The sequence below is a fragment of the Papilio xuthus genome, unplaced genomic scaffold, assembly GCF_000836235.2.
Source record: "Papilio xuthus unplaced genomic scaffold, Pxut_1.1 DF827597.1, whole genome shotgun sequence".
Classification (NCBI taxonomy): Eukaryota; Metazoa; Arthropoda; class Insecta; order Lepidoptera; family Papilionidae; genus Papilio; species Papilio xuthus.
The window spans coordinates 1,822,891-1,837,135 of NW_013531052.1; the positions used below are offsets into that span (position 1 = coordinate 1,822,891).

At 34.9% G+C, this 14,245-nt stretch overlaps 3 protein-coding genes across 5 annotated transcripts; 2 read left to right on the forward strand and 1 right to left on the reverse strand.

Annotated features, from left to right (window-relative positions):
- Window positions 1–491: 491 nt before the first annotated feature.
- Window positions 492–7,035, reverse strand: LOC106118401 (protein msta, isoform A). 3 transcript variants are annotated; one of them, XM_013313069.1, is made up of 2 exons: window positions 5,618–7,035; window positions 492–750 (listed from the first exon to the last, which is right to left on the reverse strand). In XM_013313069.1, the coding sequence occupies exons 1-2, from the start codon at window positions 6,789–6,791 to the stop codon at window positions 566–568; spliced, it is 1,359 nt and encodes a 452-aa protein (XP_013168523.1). In that variant the 5' UTR covers window positions 6,792–7,035; the 3' UTR covers window positions 492–565. The 3 variants fall into 3 exon arrangements, 2 of the variants coding, with proteins under 2 accessions (XP_013168523.1, XP_013168522.1); XM_013313068.1 differs by lacking the exon at window positions 5,618–7,035 and adding an exon at window positions 2,869–4,231; XR_001227918.1 differs by lacking the exon at window positions 5,618–7,035 and adding an exon at window positions 1,384–2,087 and having other exon boundaries at window positions 668–750.
- A 432-nt stretch (window positions 7,036–7,467) lies between these two features.
- LOC106118174 (visual pigment-like receptor peropsin) lies at window positions 7,468–10,223 on the forward strand. The gene is made up of 7 exons (XM_013312734.1): window positions 7,468–7,692; window positions 7,822–7,984; window positions 8,519–8,646; window positions 8,742–8,964; window positions 9,051–9,135; window positions 9,376–9,522; window positions 9,809–10,223. The coding sequence occupies exons 1-7, from the start codon at window positions 7,596–7,598 to the stop codon at window positions 9,938–9,940; spliced, it is 975 nt and encodes a 324-aa protein (XP_013168188.1). The 5' UTR covers window positions 7,468–7,595; the 3' UTR covers window positions 9,941–10,223.
- A 281-nt stretch (window positions 10,224–10,504) lies between these two features.
- LOC106118180 (rhodopsin, GQ-coupled) lies at window positions 10,505–13,130 on the forward strand. The gene is made up of 7 exons (XM_013312739.1): window positions 10,505–10,765; window positions 10,932–11,097; window positions 11,594–11,718; window positions 12,110–12,326; window positions 12,420–12,504; window positions 12,585–12,737; window positions 12,922–13,130. The coding sequence occupies exons 1-7, from the start codon at window positions 10,669–10,671 to the stop codon at window positions 13,039–13,041; spliced, it is 963 nt and encodes a 320-aa protein (XP_013168193.1). The 5' UTR covers window positions 10,505–10,668; the 3' UTR covers window positions 13,042–13,130.
- The last annotated feature ends 1,115 nt before the right edge of the window (window positions 13,131–14,245 follow it).

The window sequence follows — 14,245 nt, forward strand, 5'->3', positions numbered from 1 at the left end:
TAGTTTCAATTTCCGACTTCAGATCCTGAAATATATTTGTATGTGTTATTTATGTAGAATTTTGCAGGTTTTTACAGTCAATTTCAATCAAATTTTGTCGTAGTGCACTAATAAAATTAAAAATTAAACGATATAAAAATGTAACGAATAAAACAACTGAAATGCTGACAGAAAAAGTTCAAATGCCTAGTTGAATTGGTAAAAACATACAAGGTGTGTATTGCATAAGTAATATAGTATGCATATTCAAATTTTAACATTTAACAAGCGTATTCTACGATTACTACACTTTGAACTGCGCAACTTTTTAGAGTTTTGCAATAAAAGTTCATCACCGGTCTCTATAATTACGCCATAGAGGATTGTAAATTAAATAATGATACAACATAAAAAACATTGCTAATGAAACAGGTGAAATTAATTTATGTTGTGCTCATTAAGTTAAACAGAAGATAATAAGCTGGTAAATTTAAAGGGCATTAAAGTTCGAAGTCTTCGGTTTTTTTTAGCCGTCAAAGAATGCCGAGAGCTCACATAGGCGCTGTAAGATGATTTTTTGGTTAATCTAGGTGTAGGAGATACTTACGTCATACTGGTCGGGGCAGCGCCGGGCGCGCTCGGCTAGGGCGGCGTGCAGGTGATAGAGCAACAGGCCGCGCAGGTGCGCGTCTCCCGCGCCCAACGCCGCCGCCATGCGCAGCGTGTCTCGGCACAGCTGCTCCTTCAGCGCCAGCCGATACTCCGACAGCTCTGAAAGCACAATATTTGATGGAAATACAAATAGCTTGGTAATAACGCAAACGATAAATCTCAAATTAAATCGTTTCTGAGTCAGGTCCAATTTTGAATTTTATTAAATAAATTTGACATGATTAAATAAGTGTGAAACACAAAAAACGAAATATCGATCCGACTTGAGCCCAATCTCACATAGAGTGGGATAAGTGGTCGCTTCGCTATTTCAGCGATTTCAGGTAGCCGCTCGCTCGTTTGCTTCCTTATAATATAAAAAAAGAACAGTTATATGATGATGAATGAATATTTTTTAGTTTAACAGTTGTAATAACGAAAGTAAATAACAGGTTGAAAAAGCAGCGGAAAACAACATTTTCTATTTATTAATAAAAAGTTAACAATGTGTACGTTGTTGATTACGTTATGTTGTTATTATGCTTGTAAAATTGTTGGAATGTAAAATGAAACGTTATTTTAATTGATATTAAGAAATTTCTAATGGGAAAACGTTGCCTGCTGAAATTTATTTGTAAATGTTTTCGTGAAAAATGACGATTCTGATTTAAGGGTCATACAAGAACAATATGAAACATAGTGTATAAATATAATAATATATTGGAGACATCAATCAATGTTGACATTACTAACGGTTCAGGTATGCAAATCCACCTGATGACGACGTGTGGCCGCGCGTTCTTCGCCGCTGCTCCCATGTCAACAAATCGATCGACCGACTGTCCCTCGCGAACAATGCCGGACTATTTTATTCACCGTTTACTGCCTACAAGCAGTGTGTCCGAGCACACAGTGCACACTTAAGCAACAATGCTGTATACATCGCCTTTAATATTAACACAAGGCCTTGTGAACGCATTACGAATTTCCGTTCTTCTCTTTATGTTTATATAGTTATGAAAATGCGCAGTTTTGCGACGACGCTCTAGAACGCAGTAGCTAAACTATTTTCGTTCCAAGTGTTACTTTATGAATGTTATTTGTTGTACAGTAATTAGGTGCGAGGAGGCGACAGTAATGATTTTATTTCTCAAACGTTGCATGACTTTAAAAAAAATTTTCACATCTAGTCGAAAACGACTCTTACGTCATGGTGATATTTTTATGTTCATTCATAACGAATTCCCTGTTTACTGTGGTTGCAGTCGTAATTCGGGTGTCACCAAATTTAATAGGTTAATTCCTTACGATTGATTCGTAACTCGAAAACAACCATTTCTCATTCAAAGAATTCAATAATAATGTATCCGCAGAGAGTTTAATCGATTCAAAGTAATGAAATTTATAAAAATATCCGGTAGACTTTTGGTCGTCAATAGATGTAGTAACTATGTTTAAATTCGTTATAAGCATACACAGTAGAAGCTTACAAAATTTAAATTGTTTATTGTTAATCAACGTTATAGAGACAAAGAAAATTACAACTGACAAAAGTAATAAGAAATTTTATATATGTTAATTTAATGCTAGCAAGACGTTGTTGCTTTTAAGTAACAAGCACAATTTGCAATATATATGTAAATTTAATTGAATGTCTGTAACACAGGTACACAATGTTTATAAACCTTGGCATGCTTAGAACCACAATATGTCCTAGAAACGTTAGACGGCTTTTGATGCTGTAGTTACAATTATATTTGTAGTTGTGCTACCTTATATAATATAAGGTTAGTTATGTACATCGAAAATTTTAAAGATATATAATAAGTTATTCTAAAAATTTATTCTCCGCGTTTCAATGTTTTTTTTAAGCTTTACGATACCGTAGAAATTGGAACAACAATAAGGTGGAATGTCTGCATTTTTAATAATATTATTTGACTTTTGATAATATTATTAGTTGATGTCATAAAGTAGAAACATTTGTATTTTTGTATGTAACGAATGAACTTAAAAACTATTTAATCTTTTTCAAAAATTATTTTGACTAATTATCAAATACTTATAATATTCTTACCTGAAGGGACAGTTGCGAGGAGAGTGCTTAGTGATTATATTCTTTAATACCATTTATTTGCCTTATGCATTTGTTTACTTGTTATTATTTTGATGGCAAAAAGTTAGTTATGTTAGCTGAAAGCTGATACGACATAAAGTATTTGATGTTTTTCTGAATACCATATAAACTCATTCCTTCAAAGTATCCGAGCTTAAGAGTCCATCTCAAATGTAAATCGACGAATATGTGGCTGCAAGAGGGCAAGAAAGATTCAAGTCGTTGTAGCACTATACCATTTGGATTAATATCATCGTCTTCTGAAAGAACGCTGACTAGGCTACCTATAATATGTTGCACAGAATTAATATTTTCAAAAGGTATTTTAGATGTACAACTATCACAGAACCATTCTGACGATGGATTTATAGGGTTTTCGGGTAGAATTGATCCAGTGCATTGTTTATTGAAACATTTTATCGCAGACAGATTTGTTCCCATTTCATAGGGATCCTTGCAACGCACACATTTACACCAGAAATTCTTGGATTTGTACAACTGGTAGCGCCTTACTGGAGTGCACCAAAGGAAATTAGTGTAACAGGTAAATATCTCTTCTCCGAATTCTATATCTCTTGATGCGTACACTTCCATTGAGTTATCTTCTTTAAATACATTTCTTGTATTTGGCACACAATTATGATTCAAGAAAGCTGCTAATGGAAACAAGCCACGCAGTGGTATCGATTTTTCTCTATCGCTTGCAGGAATTCTAAATGAGTTTATTTTAAGAATCGAGTAAACCGTTTTCATAAATTCGATCTGTTCGTCTGGTATAACGAAACATGAACACAGATATTCTAATTCATGAAACATAGAAGTATTATCATGTTGGAAAAGTAATAACGATTCTTTTTGTTGTGCAGGCAAAAGGTACAATTGTATGTAAATACGAATTCGTCCAAGTATCTTTGACATCTCTTTAACGTTGGACTTTAGCTTCCAATGCATTGTGATGAATTTGCAATCTGTTTGGTGCATACGGGATGTTTCGCAATTTACAGAGCACACTACTAGTCCGCACTTTTCACAATAATTGCAGTCTTCACAGGTTTTGTAACAGTAAGCGCAAAACGCAGTATCGAGGTCACAATTTCTTGGTCCGATGGCGAGCGGTTTATTAGTGAAAATTAAACTTCCTTTCTCGATTTTCTTTCGACCAAACAGTCCTCTTCCTCCTGTAGACGATTTCTTTATAATCCATAAAGGGCTTTGCGCAGCGTCACAGTCACAGCTCATTATTTTGTTTGATTTCAAAATATTATCTATATCACTTTGTTTAGGTATTGCCTGGTGAGGGACTGACATTGTCGGCTCATCACAGTATCAACGAACTAAATGTTAGCGAGTTAGCGAGGAGAGTTAACGTCGATCTGTATGACCCGATATGAAAATAGCAACTGGAATACTTAAATCTAATCTGATTCATGGAGTCGTTTCACGTGTCGATTCTGACGTAACATGCGTTCGACGGACCGTGTTTAGCACTCGGAGTTCTGCAACGCATTTCGTGATGTATTATAGAATCACACATAGATAACTTTAAAAATTCGCTTAAAAGAATCTGTCACAGTCTGGTTACTGTTAATTGATAAAAATAAATATTGCATACGAGTTATAGGTTCAGTTTGATGCATTTTTACCCAGAAACGCCATAACCATAATCTATGTTATCTGCATTAAGCCCTTAAGTTTAGCACATGTCACTCGAAGTTACGCTAATTGGATATTTCTCAAATTAATTAAACAAATATAATTCCTGAGTGCTTTTGTATAAAATTATAATTAACCAGGAAACATGTTGTGTTAGCGCACGTAATATGTTTGCGATTTAAAACATCCGTTACCTTATATGAATGACAAAAGAGCATAAATGAATATATTTTCTACAAGTACAATCAATATCTCTTGTTCTAAGGGCTTATTATGCTTAAAGTATAAACAACTGATTGCCTTAATAAAACATCCACCCACTCCATTTCCTTATTATAACAAAATACATTTTATATCAGAGACATGCAGAAATTCTTGATAGCAAAAAATAATCAATTTCCCTAGTTGTCTATTTGAATATAGTTCCCTTGTATATTCATATTCTGTCATATTAGTTATCTAATGGCTAACAGTGCGGTACGATATCATACGACGCGCATTTGTCTTTTTAACAATACTAACTGTCGCCCGGGATTCCGTCCGCGCGAATAAAAAAAAAATACTTGATATCTTTGAATTCCATAGCTTTTTCTTTATAAGAAGCGCATGTGATGATGTGGGGGTACAGATAGTGTAAGACGTACAAGGAGCTGCAGTTTTTTATTTACATGTATGTATTTTGAAATGTTAAGGATAGGTATAAAAACTATTGAAGTCGCTTCGTTGCATTTTCTGGATAACGACGGCGTTGATAAATATAGCTAGGAGTAATATATTATAACTAAACGATACATAAGCACCTAAAGCGTTGGAACGCAGTCGCGTGACATCAATTAGTACTATAAATAATTCACCAGTTAGCTTTCTTTATGTTACACTAGCAATATATTTTATGTCATTAAAATTTACGACTCCGTGATGTTTTTGACAAACTATTATCATATAAGTTATAAAAGTGTTAGAATTAATTACTTATTAAGTTATATATTGACTTATAATTAATAAATTATTTGAAAAACATTATAAATCTTGCTTGCGCCTTTCTAATCATAAAAGATGCAATTGGTTTTGCTGTGGTAAAAATTTGCCGAATCGATTTCGAGAGTCTTATTAAACACTTAGTACAAGTATTTTTGTGTTAAAAGTTATTGAAGACGATTTATACGTTCGATCTAACCTCGAGGTAAATAAAAAATATTCAAAACAAAGATTACTTACCATGCCATCGATGATTTTCTCTTTCTCCTAATTCCCAGATGAGCCTACACTGTAAGTCGACCACAATTTGATTGGTTTTCGGAATGTATTTTGTAACACGACATAAATAAAAGTTTTCCAACTCAACCAAATTTCCGAAATCTAAAGAACCAATGAGGCTTCCTAATGCGCTTTGTAATGTGCAAATATTATCGCACGGAACCCGTAACCCACATTCGAAGCATCGCCACGATGAAGAAGATTTCAAGGGCTCTATTGGTAGAAGAGAACCCGGACACTCCCCGGAGAAACATTTGAGAGCTGCTAAAAACGTTCCGCGTTCCGTTGGATCAGCACAGCGATCGCATTTGCACAAAAAATGTTTAGTCTTATACAGGTGGATCCGACGTGCCGGTGTTCCCCACAGTAGCCCCGTGTAACACGTAAATATTTCACAGCCAGCCTGTATCGGTTTTACAGCTTTCACGATCATCTGGAGGTCACTATTGTAATTGTATCTCGTATTCGGTACACAGTTGTGATTCAACAAAGATGATACTGGGTACAGACCCCTCTTACCCATTTCCTCTTTTCCGTAGGAAGTAGCGATTTGAAATGCATTCGCATCTAGCACGCAAGACGCTAAAATCATGAGTTGTATATCACGCTCCGGTATCTCAAAGTACTGTTGCAACTCTCGTACTTCCGTGCCATGTTGCGGTAGCACATGTGCTTGGAGGGAAGTCATAAATTGCTTTTGTTCTTCATTCAGTAATAGAGCTCTTATGGCCGTTAGCGCTCGTGACAGCAGCGTGGCATCAACTTCCTCGAAAGACACTTTATTGTGCCAACTGGATATTATTCCACAGTCATCGTCATGAATACTGCTATCTTGACACGACTCCGAGCATAGCAAAAGCGAACATTTATGACACTTGAAAAATTTGTTCGTGTTTAATTTGCAGCAAACAATACATCCGCGACGTATTAAAGCGCCGGATCGCGGACCGGAGATCAGGGGATGATCGACGAATAATACCTCGCCGGATGCTATATCCTCCGTTGCGAAAAGACCGCGGCCGCCCAGTGGAGATTCTTTGATAATCCATTTTGCTGTATATTGTGCTTCATTCGCATTACCGTTGAGTCCGAGATGAGCATGGACCATTTGCGACAATTGTTCTATCGACAACATCCTCTCGCCACACGCTCGCAGCGGGTACTGTACAGGCACTAGACATTAATACACACATCTGCGAGTTTAATAACTTGAGTTAGGCACTGATCGGATTAGCATCGCCAAAATTATGTTCGATTCTGTCCGTAATTAACCGTGTTCGATAGACGTGCGCCGGCCGCGTGGGGCGCGTGCTGTCCGTCTGTACCCGACGCGGGCCGCACACGGCTCCGAACGCCGCTGCCATTGCCAAGCCTGTGTTATGTTATCAGGTAATTTACGCACGAAACACTTTGATCAATGTGTTCGTCTTGCGTCTGGCGAGTTTCGCGATTACCTGAATACATCGTGCCAACATTTGAAAAGAATACGTTTGGACATCTGGGAAATTGCTCGTATGTTATGTAAGGAGGGAGATAGTTATTTTTAAATGAGACAACGGTTGACAAGAGTAATGTGTTCCTACATCTATTGAAAACTTATGTTATATTGTACTAGTTCCGTATGTATTTCCGTAAACAAAATATTTAAAATGATGACGTAAGTAGCGGTATGCAATTTACTGTTTGGCGTACCTCAAGCAGGACGTTTACGCCCCCGATGTCGCACACAAAGTGGAACCAGAACGAGTAACGCGATCCTGTTCCTTTGTGCGGCGTTCGTCCGGATGCTTTCATTTAGCAACATGTCCAGTCTACCTGAATACTGAACAAATGTGGTCGTTTATGTAAATGGACAAGCATTTAATTAGAAATATTACCGTTAGAACAATTTGCTTTCATTTGGTGCCTAGTGTGCTATTAATCGATCACATTCTGGAGAATGCAAGCACTTTTCGATTATCACGAAAATGGATGTCCATGGTACTACTTTGATAGTTCATACAAAACATTGTTGGGCGCGTGTCTGATTGTCTTTGGTAAGCTTTAAACTAAGGTTTTTGCCAAAACGAAGTCTTCATTGTAGTGCACCAAATACGATTATTGCATTATTATTAGGTGAAATATAAGGCCAATAAACTGTGTCGATTGATTGTAACTCTTGTCAGGTGTATTCGGGGTGCTGGTCAACGGTTGGCTTTTTGCCACATTCATCCACAGTCACCTGCTCATTTCCAAGAGCCATATACTCGTTCTTAATCTCTGTACGGCTTCCCTTGGCAGAAACATTCTCGGTTTTCCATTTTCGAGCTCTTCGGCCATAGCTAAAAGGTACCAATTTTTTATTTATTAGTAGCGCAAAATAAACATATGTACGTGCCACTTAAAGTGTTTTGGTATTTAATATTTTTATTTTTGGTTTAAATTCACATTTGCCAAATTTTTTATATCTCTTAGCATCCAATTTTGTGCCAAGACCGATTAGCAATATTTCTTAGTCAACACGAAAGTATAGAGTATATTATTTTTGCTACACTATTATTAATAAGCTGGAATTAGTCCCTTCATCTACACCGGTTTATCGTTTGAGGCGATAGAGCTTTGTTCAATTTAACTTGCTAATTTCGGTGGTGTCATTAACCATTGTTTAACTCGGGATTTCCTTGTCGCGTCCGTTAATAGCAAAGTATTTTTAGTTAAATGGCAATGACTTCTTATTTTTAGAAAAATGAATTACAATTGTTTAGATTATAAAGAAGGGTATCTATTCAAATTTCTCGTTTAGGAGTAAAACAGTGAAATTAAATTATTTTATAATAACAATAGATAAAGGTACTTATTTCAATATTGGCGTTGTATTTTCAGATGGATTTTTGGATCAGCGTGCTGTCAACTGTTTGCATTTTTAAATCAATTTTTCGGTATCTTTCAAATGAATGCATTATTTGCATTAGTATTGGAGAGGTATTTGTTAGCAAGACGTAACAGACGTGGTGAGGGCTTTGACTTCATATTGATAATAATAGAAAAGACAAAGAATACTTTATTGTAAGTTGCAAAATTTTGTGTATTATGATTTTTTTTTCAGAGAAAAGATTGCACTTTAGATTCTACTTCACCGTGGTTGGTATTTGTTGGATGAAGTCTGCAATATTCGCAACACCTCCATTGTTCGGTTACGGTGTATACTCGTGTGACTCCACGGGGACAATATGTTCTTTCTTATGGCCCGCGCTGACGTCTAGCACGAAAGAATTGGGTTATAGTGTACCGTATGTTTTATTATGCGGTTTGGTACCATTAGTAGCAATGTAAGTATTTAAAATCTGATTATACCTTATACGATCTTTGAAGTTACGTAATTTAAATCAACTAATGTATGTTTACCAATTGTTAGATTTCATTTTATGGGCAAAGCTGTGCGTCTGGAACAAATCTATTATAGAAATGAACAGTTAAAAGAAGAGAAACGCTTGACCCAGGTAGGTTCTAATTAATTTATTAGATAATAAAAATTATTATATTTAAACTACACACAGTAAGCTTTCTATTGAGAAAATTATGAACATTTTTTCGCTCCCTCTCATTCACTGTAATTTAGAACTAATAACATGAACGCAAAATTTTTGGTTAATCTTTTGCAACTTGAGTTTGCGAAGATATACGAAATGTAGTTGGGATTAAGATGCCATTGTCTAGTCTTCTGTTTACTTCTCGGACAGAGTGTCCATGGGGCTTGCATAGCTACGTTGGCGCTGTGGATACCGGCGGGTGTGCTGGCAGGCTGGCAGTGGGTGCCGCTGCTCATCTACGGCTACAGGCCACATGTACCACCGGCCCTATCGCTGCTAGCGCCCATCGCTTCAGAGGTAACTTCAGTTACTAGATATTACCTCACATTAAATGTAGGTTGTGATTATACAACAATAATTTACGCACGTAATTTATTGGGCTAGGCAGCGACCACACACTTTTGTTATAAACCGTTGAGATAATCAACCTGTGATTAACTTTATGAGTAAACAAACACGGCTAATCGAACTTCTTTTTGAGCTAGTGTAAGTGAGCGATAGCCTTGTCAAAAATAATATTTTTTAGAGATCTTAGCAAAATTAGGAGTTATAAAATATACACAGTTATTTATTAATGTTCCAGGCAGCAACCAGTATACCAGTTTTATGTTATCTGTGCGGAGACGAAAGGCTGCGCGCTGCGCTGTTAGGGCGCATGCGCAAACAATACGGCCTGCTGCGACCGGACCGCGCACAGCGGTACATGAGAGCATAAATTATTGAAAAAAGAAAGCAATAAATTCATGAAGAAAATAACCTATTATGTATTGAGTACAATTTTACAGTGAAGTTGGATTCATAGCCTTAAGTTACCTGTATGTATACTTTTATAATGGCTGAATTTGTTAAAGTAATAACAAAGAATATTTTTGCTAAGTATGAACAAAGATTTTAATTTATTGTTTTGGATTTTTAATTGTGTTGTATTTAACTTTGTGTTTATATGATATACGATACATGATTCTCTATGCGTCACTGTACAAGAAAAATTGTGTGAATGTTTTTTATCAGTGAAAATTATAACTTATTTTTTGAATTTATTTTGATAAAGTTATATAAGATTAAATTGTGTCTTTTTAACGTTCATTTTCTCCCTTTTTATTTTGATTATGAACATGATAGGCTTAACCTGAAACAGGACGACTAAAATGTTATGATATACATAATTTTGTAATTGCATCTTTTTAATTATCCGAGATTATGTTAACAAACAATAAATAAGTTAAACAGAGCGTAAGAAAACTTGTTTAATTTAGTCGTAGTACGCGGTGTAATATGAGAATTAAGAAGGCTCTGTATCGAATGGCTGACTGACGGCGGGGTTTGTTTTCCTAGCAGCCTGCAGGTTATACGCATGCGCACTCCGAGCCTTCGTAACCCGACGGTCAGGTGCTGCGTCTCTATAATTTTTATAGCAACAGGTTAATAAACAACAATTTAAATATGTACGGAAAACCGATCGACACCGAAAATTGTTATTGGGACGGAGCTTTCAACCAGGAAGATCTATTCGCGCTTGTCGACGGTTGGATTTTAACAGGTAATTTACAATTTTATTATAGATGCTTCTTGACAATTGTTCAGAGCGAAATGCGTTCCGTTTCACGCGTATTATTGTTGACGAAATAACATGCAAATAGGTCTTAGGGAGGTGTGGAATATATTTCAATAAAAAGTTTAATTTTATTTATTTTAATTTTTTTCAGGGCGCATAGGTTTTTTTATGATAATATGGTTGAACATAAATCTATGGTGTACGGTACTTAGACGCGATCTCAAGTACAGGAATCTGGCCGCTTTCACTACAGTCTTGGCTATTAGGCGCGGTTATCACTACATATTTTATATTTTGAGATACATGGATTATGACTGGTAGGTTAGATTTGTGTGATTTTTTAAATACAACATTTTTAATTTGATTATTTTCTAGACAGAAAAATTTAAATATTTTAATTCTTCAATTACTAATCTTAATTACTGCTCAGAATTAATGCAAAAAATTGAAATAAGAAATTGTTTGGAAGAAGGACTTAATTGGCATTAAGTCGATAGCTGACTCTTCAAATATGTAGTTTTAGACATTATTAGTTAGAAACCACGGGCGCGACTGGCGCATCCTCGCCACTCGATCAGTGAGGGGGGGACATAAACTTCGACATTTTGGTAACGCTAGTGTTGCGCCAGTACACCGGCACAGTGTCGGACTTTCTTCCTAACAGTAGAAACATACGACAATCCTTTTTTCTGTGCCTCTCACCGGTCGAGCCAAAATATTTGTGTAACAGTGGGTACTGCTTCTGAATCTTTTAATTTTAAAACTTGATTATTTTTTATAATGATAGGCATTGAACTTGAAATAATGTTTCAGGGTGAATGACATTCATAATTGCAGTACTTATGGCTTTATTGATACATTTTTGGGAGTGTATGAAGTTGAAAGTCTGACGCACATTTGTATTGAAAGATACGTTGTCGCTAAGTATGTCGCAAATGGTAAGAAACACATAAAATAAACTTTTTTCAACATTAAATTGAGATGTCTTATGTCGTCTTGTACGTATTTCCGAATAAAATTGGAGTTTCTGTATGCAATGTAGTAAAAATGTCGTATTTCCTACACATAATATACATATTTGCGTTGCTAATAAAATAAAATTTGGACTGATAATCTCCGGAACGGCAGTATTTGGGCGGGACTTTGGCTAGAAGGTAGCTAATGCAATCGAGCTAGGCTATATAATAGGCTACTTTTTTATTCTGCGCTGATGACGTAGAGAGCGAGGGTCCGCCAGTTCAAGAAGTTCAACAGGAACGCAGAACTGCAATGTAATAAAATGAATACACTGTCTTTTACGAAGCTATATGCAGGAAAAACAAATTGCAGGTTGGCCTATTCGAAGATGGCATTACTTTTTATACCAATGGCTGTGCCTATTCTTCTCGGTACTGTACTCTCTGGCGCCGTTGTTCGGAGTGGGCAACTACGTAAAGGACTTCTCTTGCTTGACTTGCACTTACAACATGGTACTGCCTGACACATGGGAGAGATACGCGGTCTTAGGCATTTTCCTACTTCGTAGTGCGAAACCAGTGCTGTTTATGTTAGTTAAAATTTTCCTACGTACTTGATATATGCTTAATCATTAGAGAGAAGTATTAAAGCAATGATTTTATATCTATTTTGTATTTCTCAGGTTGATAATGCGGTTCTGGACACAACAAATGGAAGCCAAATATGACGATAAAAACGTACCTTGGGTGGAAGTGCGATTTGCTCATGTGAGATTCAATTAGCAATATTTTAAAAGTTTCTTATCGATTCATATGTATGTGTTAGATTTAATAAAATTATGTTTCAGATAGTAGATAGTTTAACTACAACAGTTCTTGGATGCTGGTTGCCTATAACCGCAATAAGGGCTATTGTGATAATTGCTATTAATTTCCTAGGCTTGGAGGTCGACATGAAAGAATACGTTTGGGCAATACAATGGGCTATATGGGTTGAATGGGTAAGTTCCTATGTCTTATTCTTATACGTAATTTTAACTACTACTTCTTTCTTATTATATTAGTAGCAAATTACACCTTTATTTAGTGAGTTATAGCATATTTGATTTATTTATATAGCTACAAAACAAAAAAGTAAGCATTTCTTTGATTATTTCCAAAATTGATTTGGGAACTTCTTTCCAGTTCACTCCGGCAGTAGTGACGGTGTCTCTGATGAGTGTGGATCATCTGCTCAGATCCAAAATGTTTGGCGGCGATAAAACAGAAGACGACATCATCAAAGTATACGAAAAAGAAGATTAATTTTTAGTAGAGTTAAAAAATCCACTTAAAACAAACATACTATAGTATGAGAAATACACATAAAACGTCACTATTATAAAATAAGAGAAACGCAGTAGTAATAAAAATATTTTTTATTATTTTTTCTTAATTTACACATCATAGTAATAAATTACTAACAATATATATATGTACATTTAAAATAGCATTTTAAGTAAGTATTTTTTATAACAAATATTATTCTGAAGCCATGCATTTGTTACAGTTGGAAGAAAAACGAATTTAAGAAACAGATAAAATTTGTATTTCATACATTCGAGGAATATCTATTTAAAATTGCAAATTGTAAAAATATCATCGAGTTAAATTTCTTTTCCATGACCTTTAAGCTATTATTGTTTAAGTTAATTTTAAATGCTTAAATTACTTGGCTCATAAATTATACCAGTATTAAAATATTGTAAAATACAACTGCTTATATGTTATTCAATGTTACTATAATTTTGTATTCAATATATTGTGAAATGTGTACAAATACAAAATAATACGGAATAAATCCGTAAAATCTCTTATTTCAAGACTTTGTTATATAATATTGATTATAATAATAAGGCTTAAATTACAGTCGTAGTTTTTATAGCAGTCTAAGTAAGACTTGGTAAGGTTATTTATTATGGGAAAAGAAAACAAGATATGAGTACAAAGTTCTTATTGTTAAAGTTTGTCAAACTACAGATACCTGAATCTAATTATTGGTCCATTTCAAGGCCATTTGGAAGTAGGTTATAAAATAGCTGATGTATATATTTCAAATTATATATCATGCATTATTTATAGTGTTATCTGCGAATTTATTTACAAAGGAGAAAATAATGCGATGAAGAAATTATGTATGTCTTAAAAGAGGCATGTACGGTCAAAAAGTTTCTTGCTGGTAGCAAAACAAAACTCAAATATGTAGCGCACATATTATCACAGTTTTTTACCTATTTATGAATCAGAAAGAGATAATTATTTCTGCTTGTTATTATTAGTTTAAATTTTATATAATAATATTAAATAATGTATTTTATATCAATGCGCAATGTATAATATATTCCCGAATAAAGAAAATGTATGTATGTATAAAAGTAGAGTTTGCAAGTAGGTGATATAGGTCAATATAGATAAGTATAAAATTTTTGCGGTATTGGTTTGTATCAAAAATGTATTATTAACTATAATT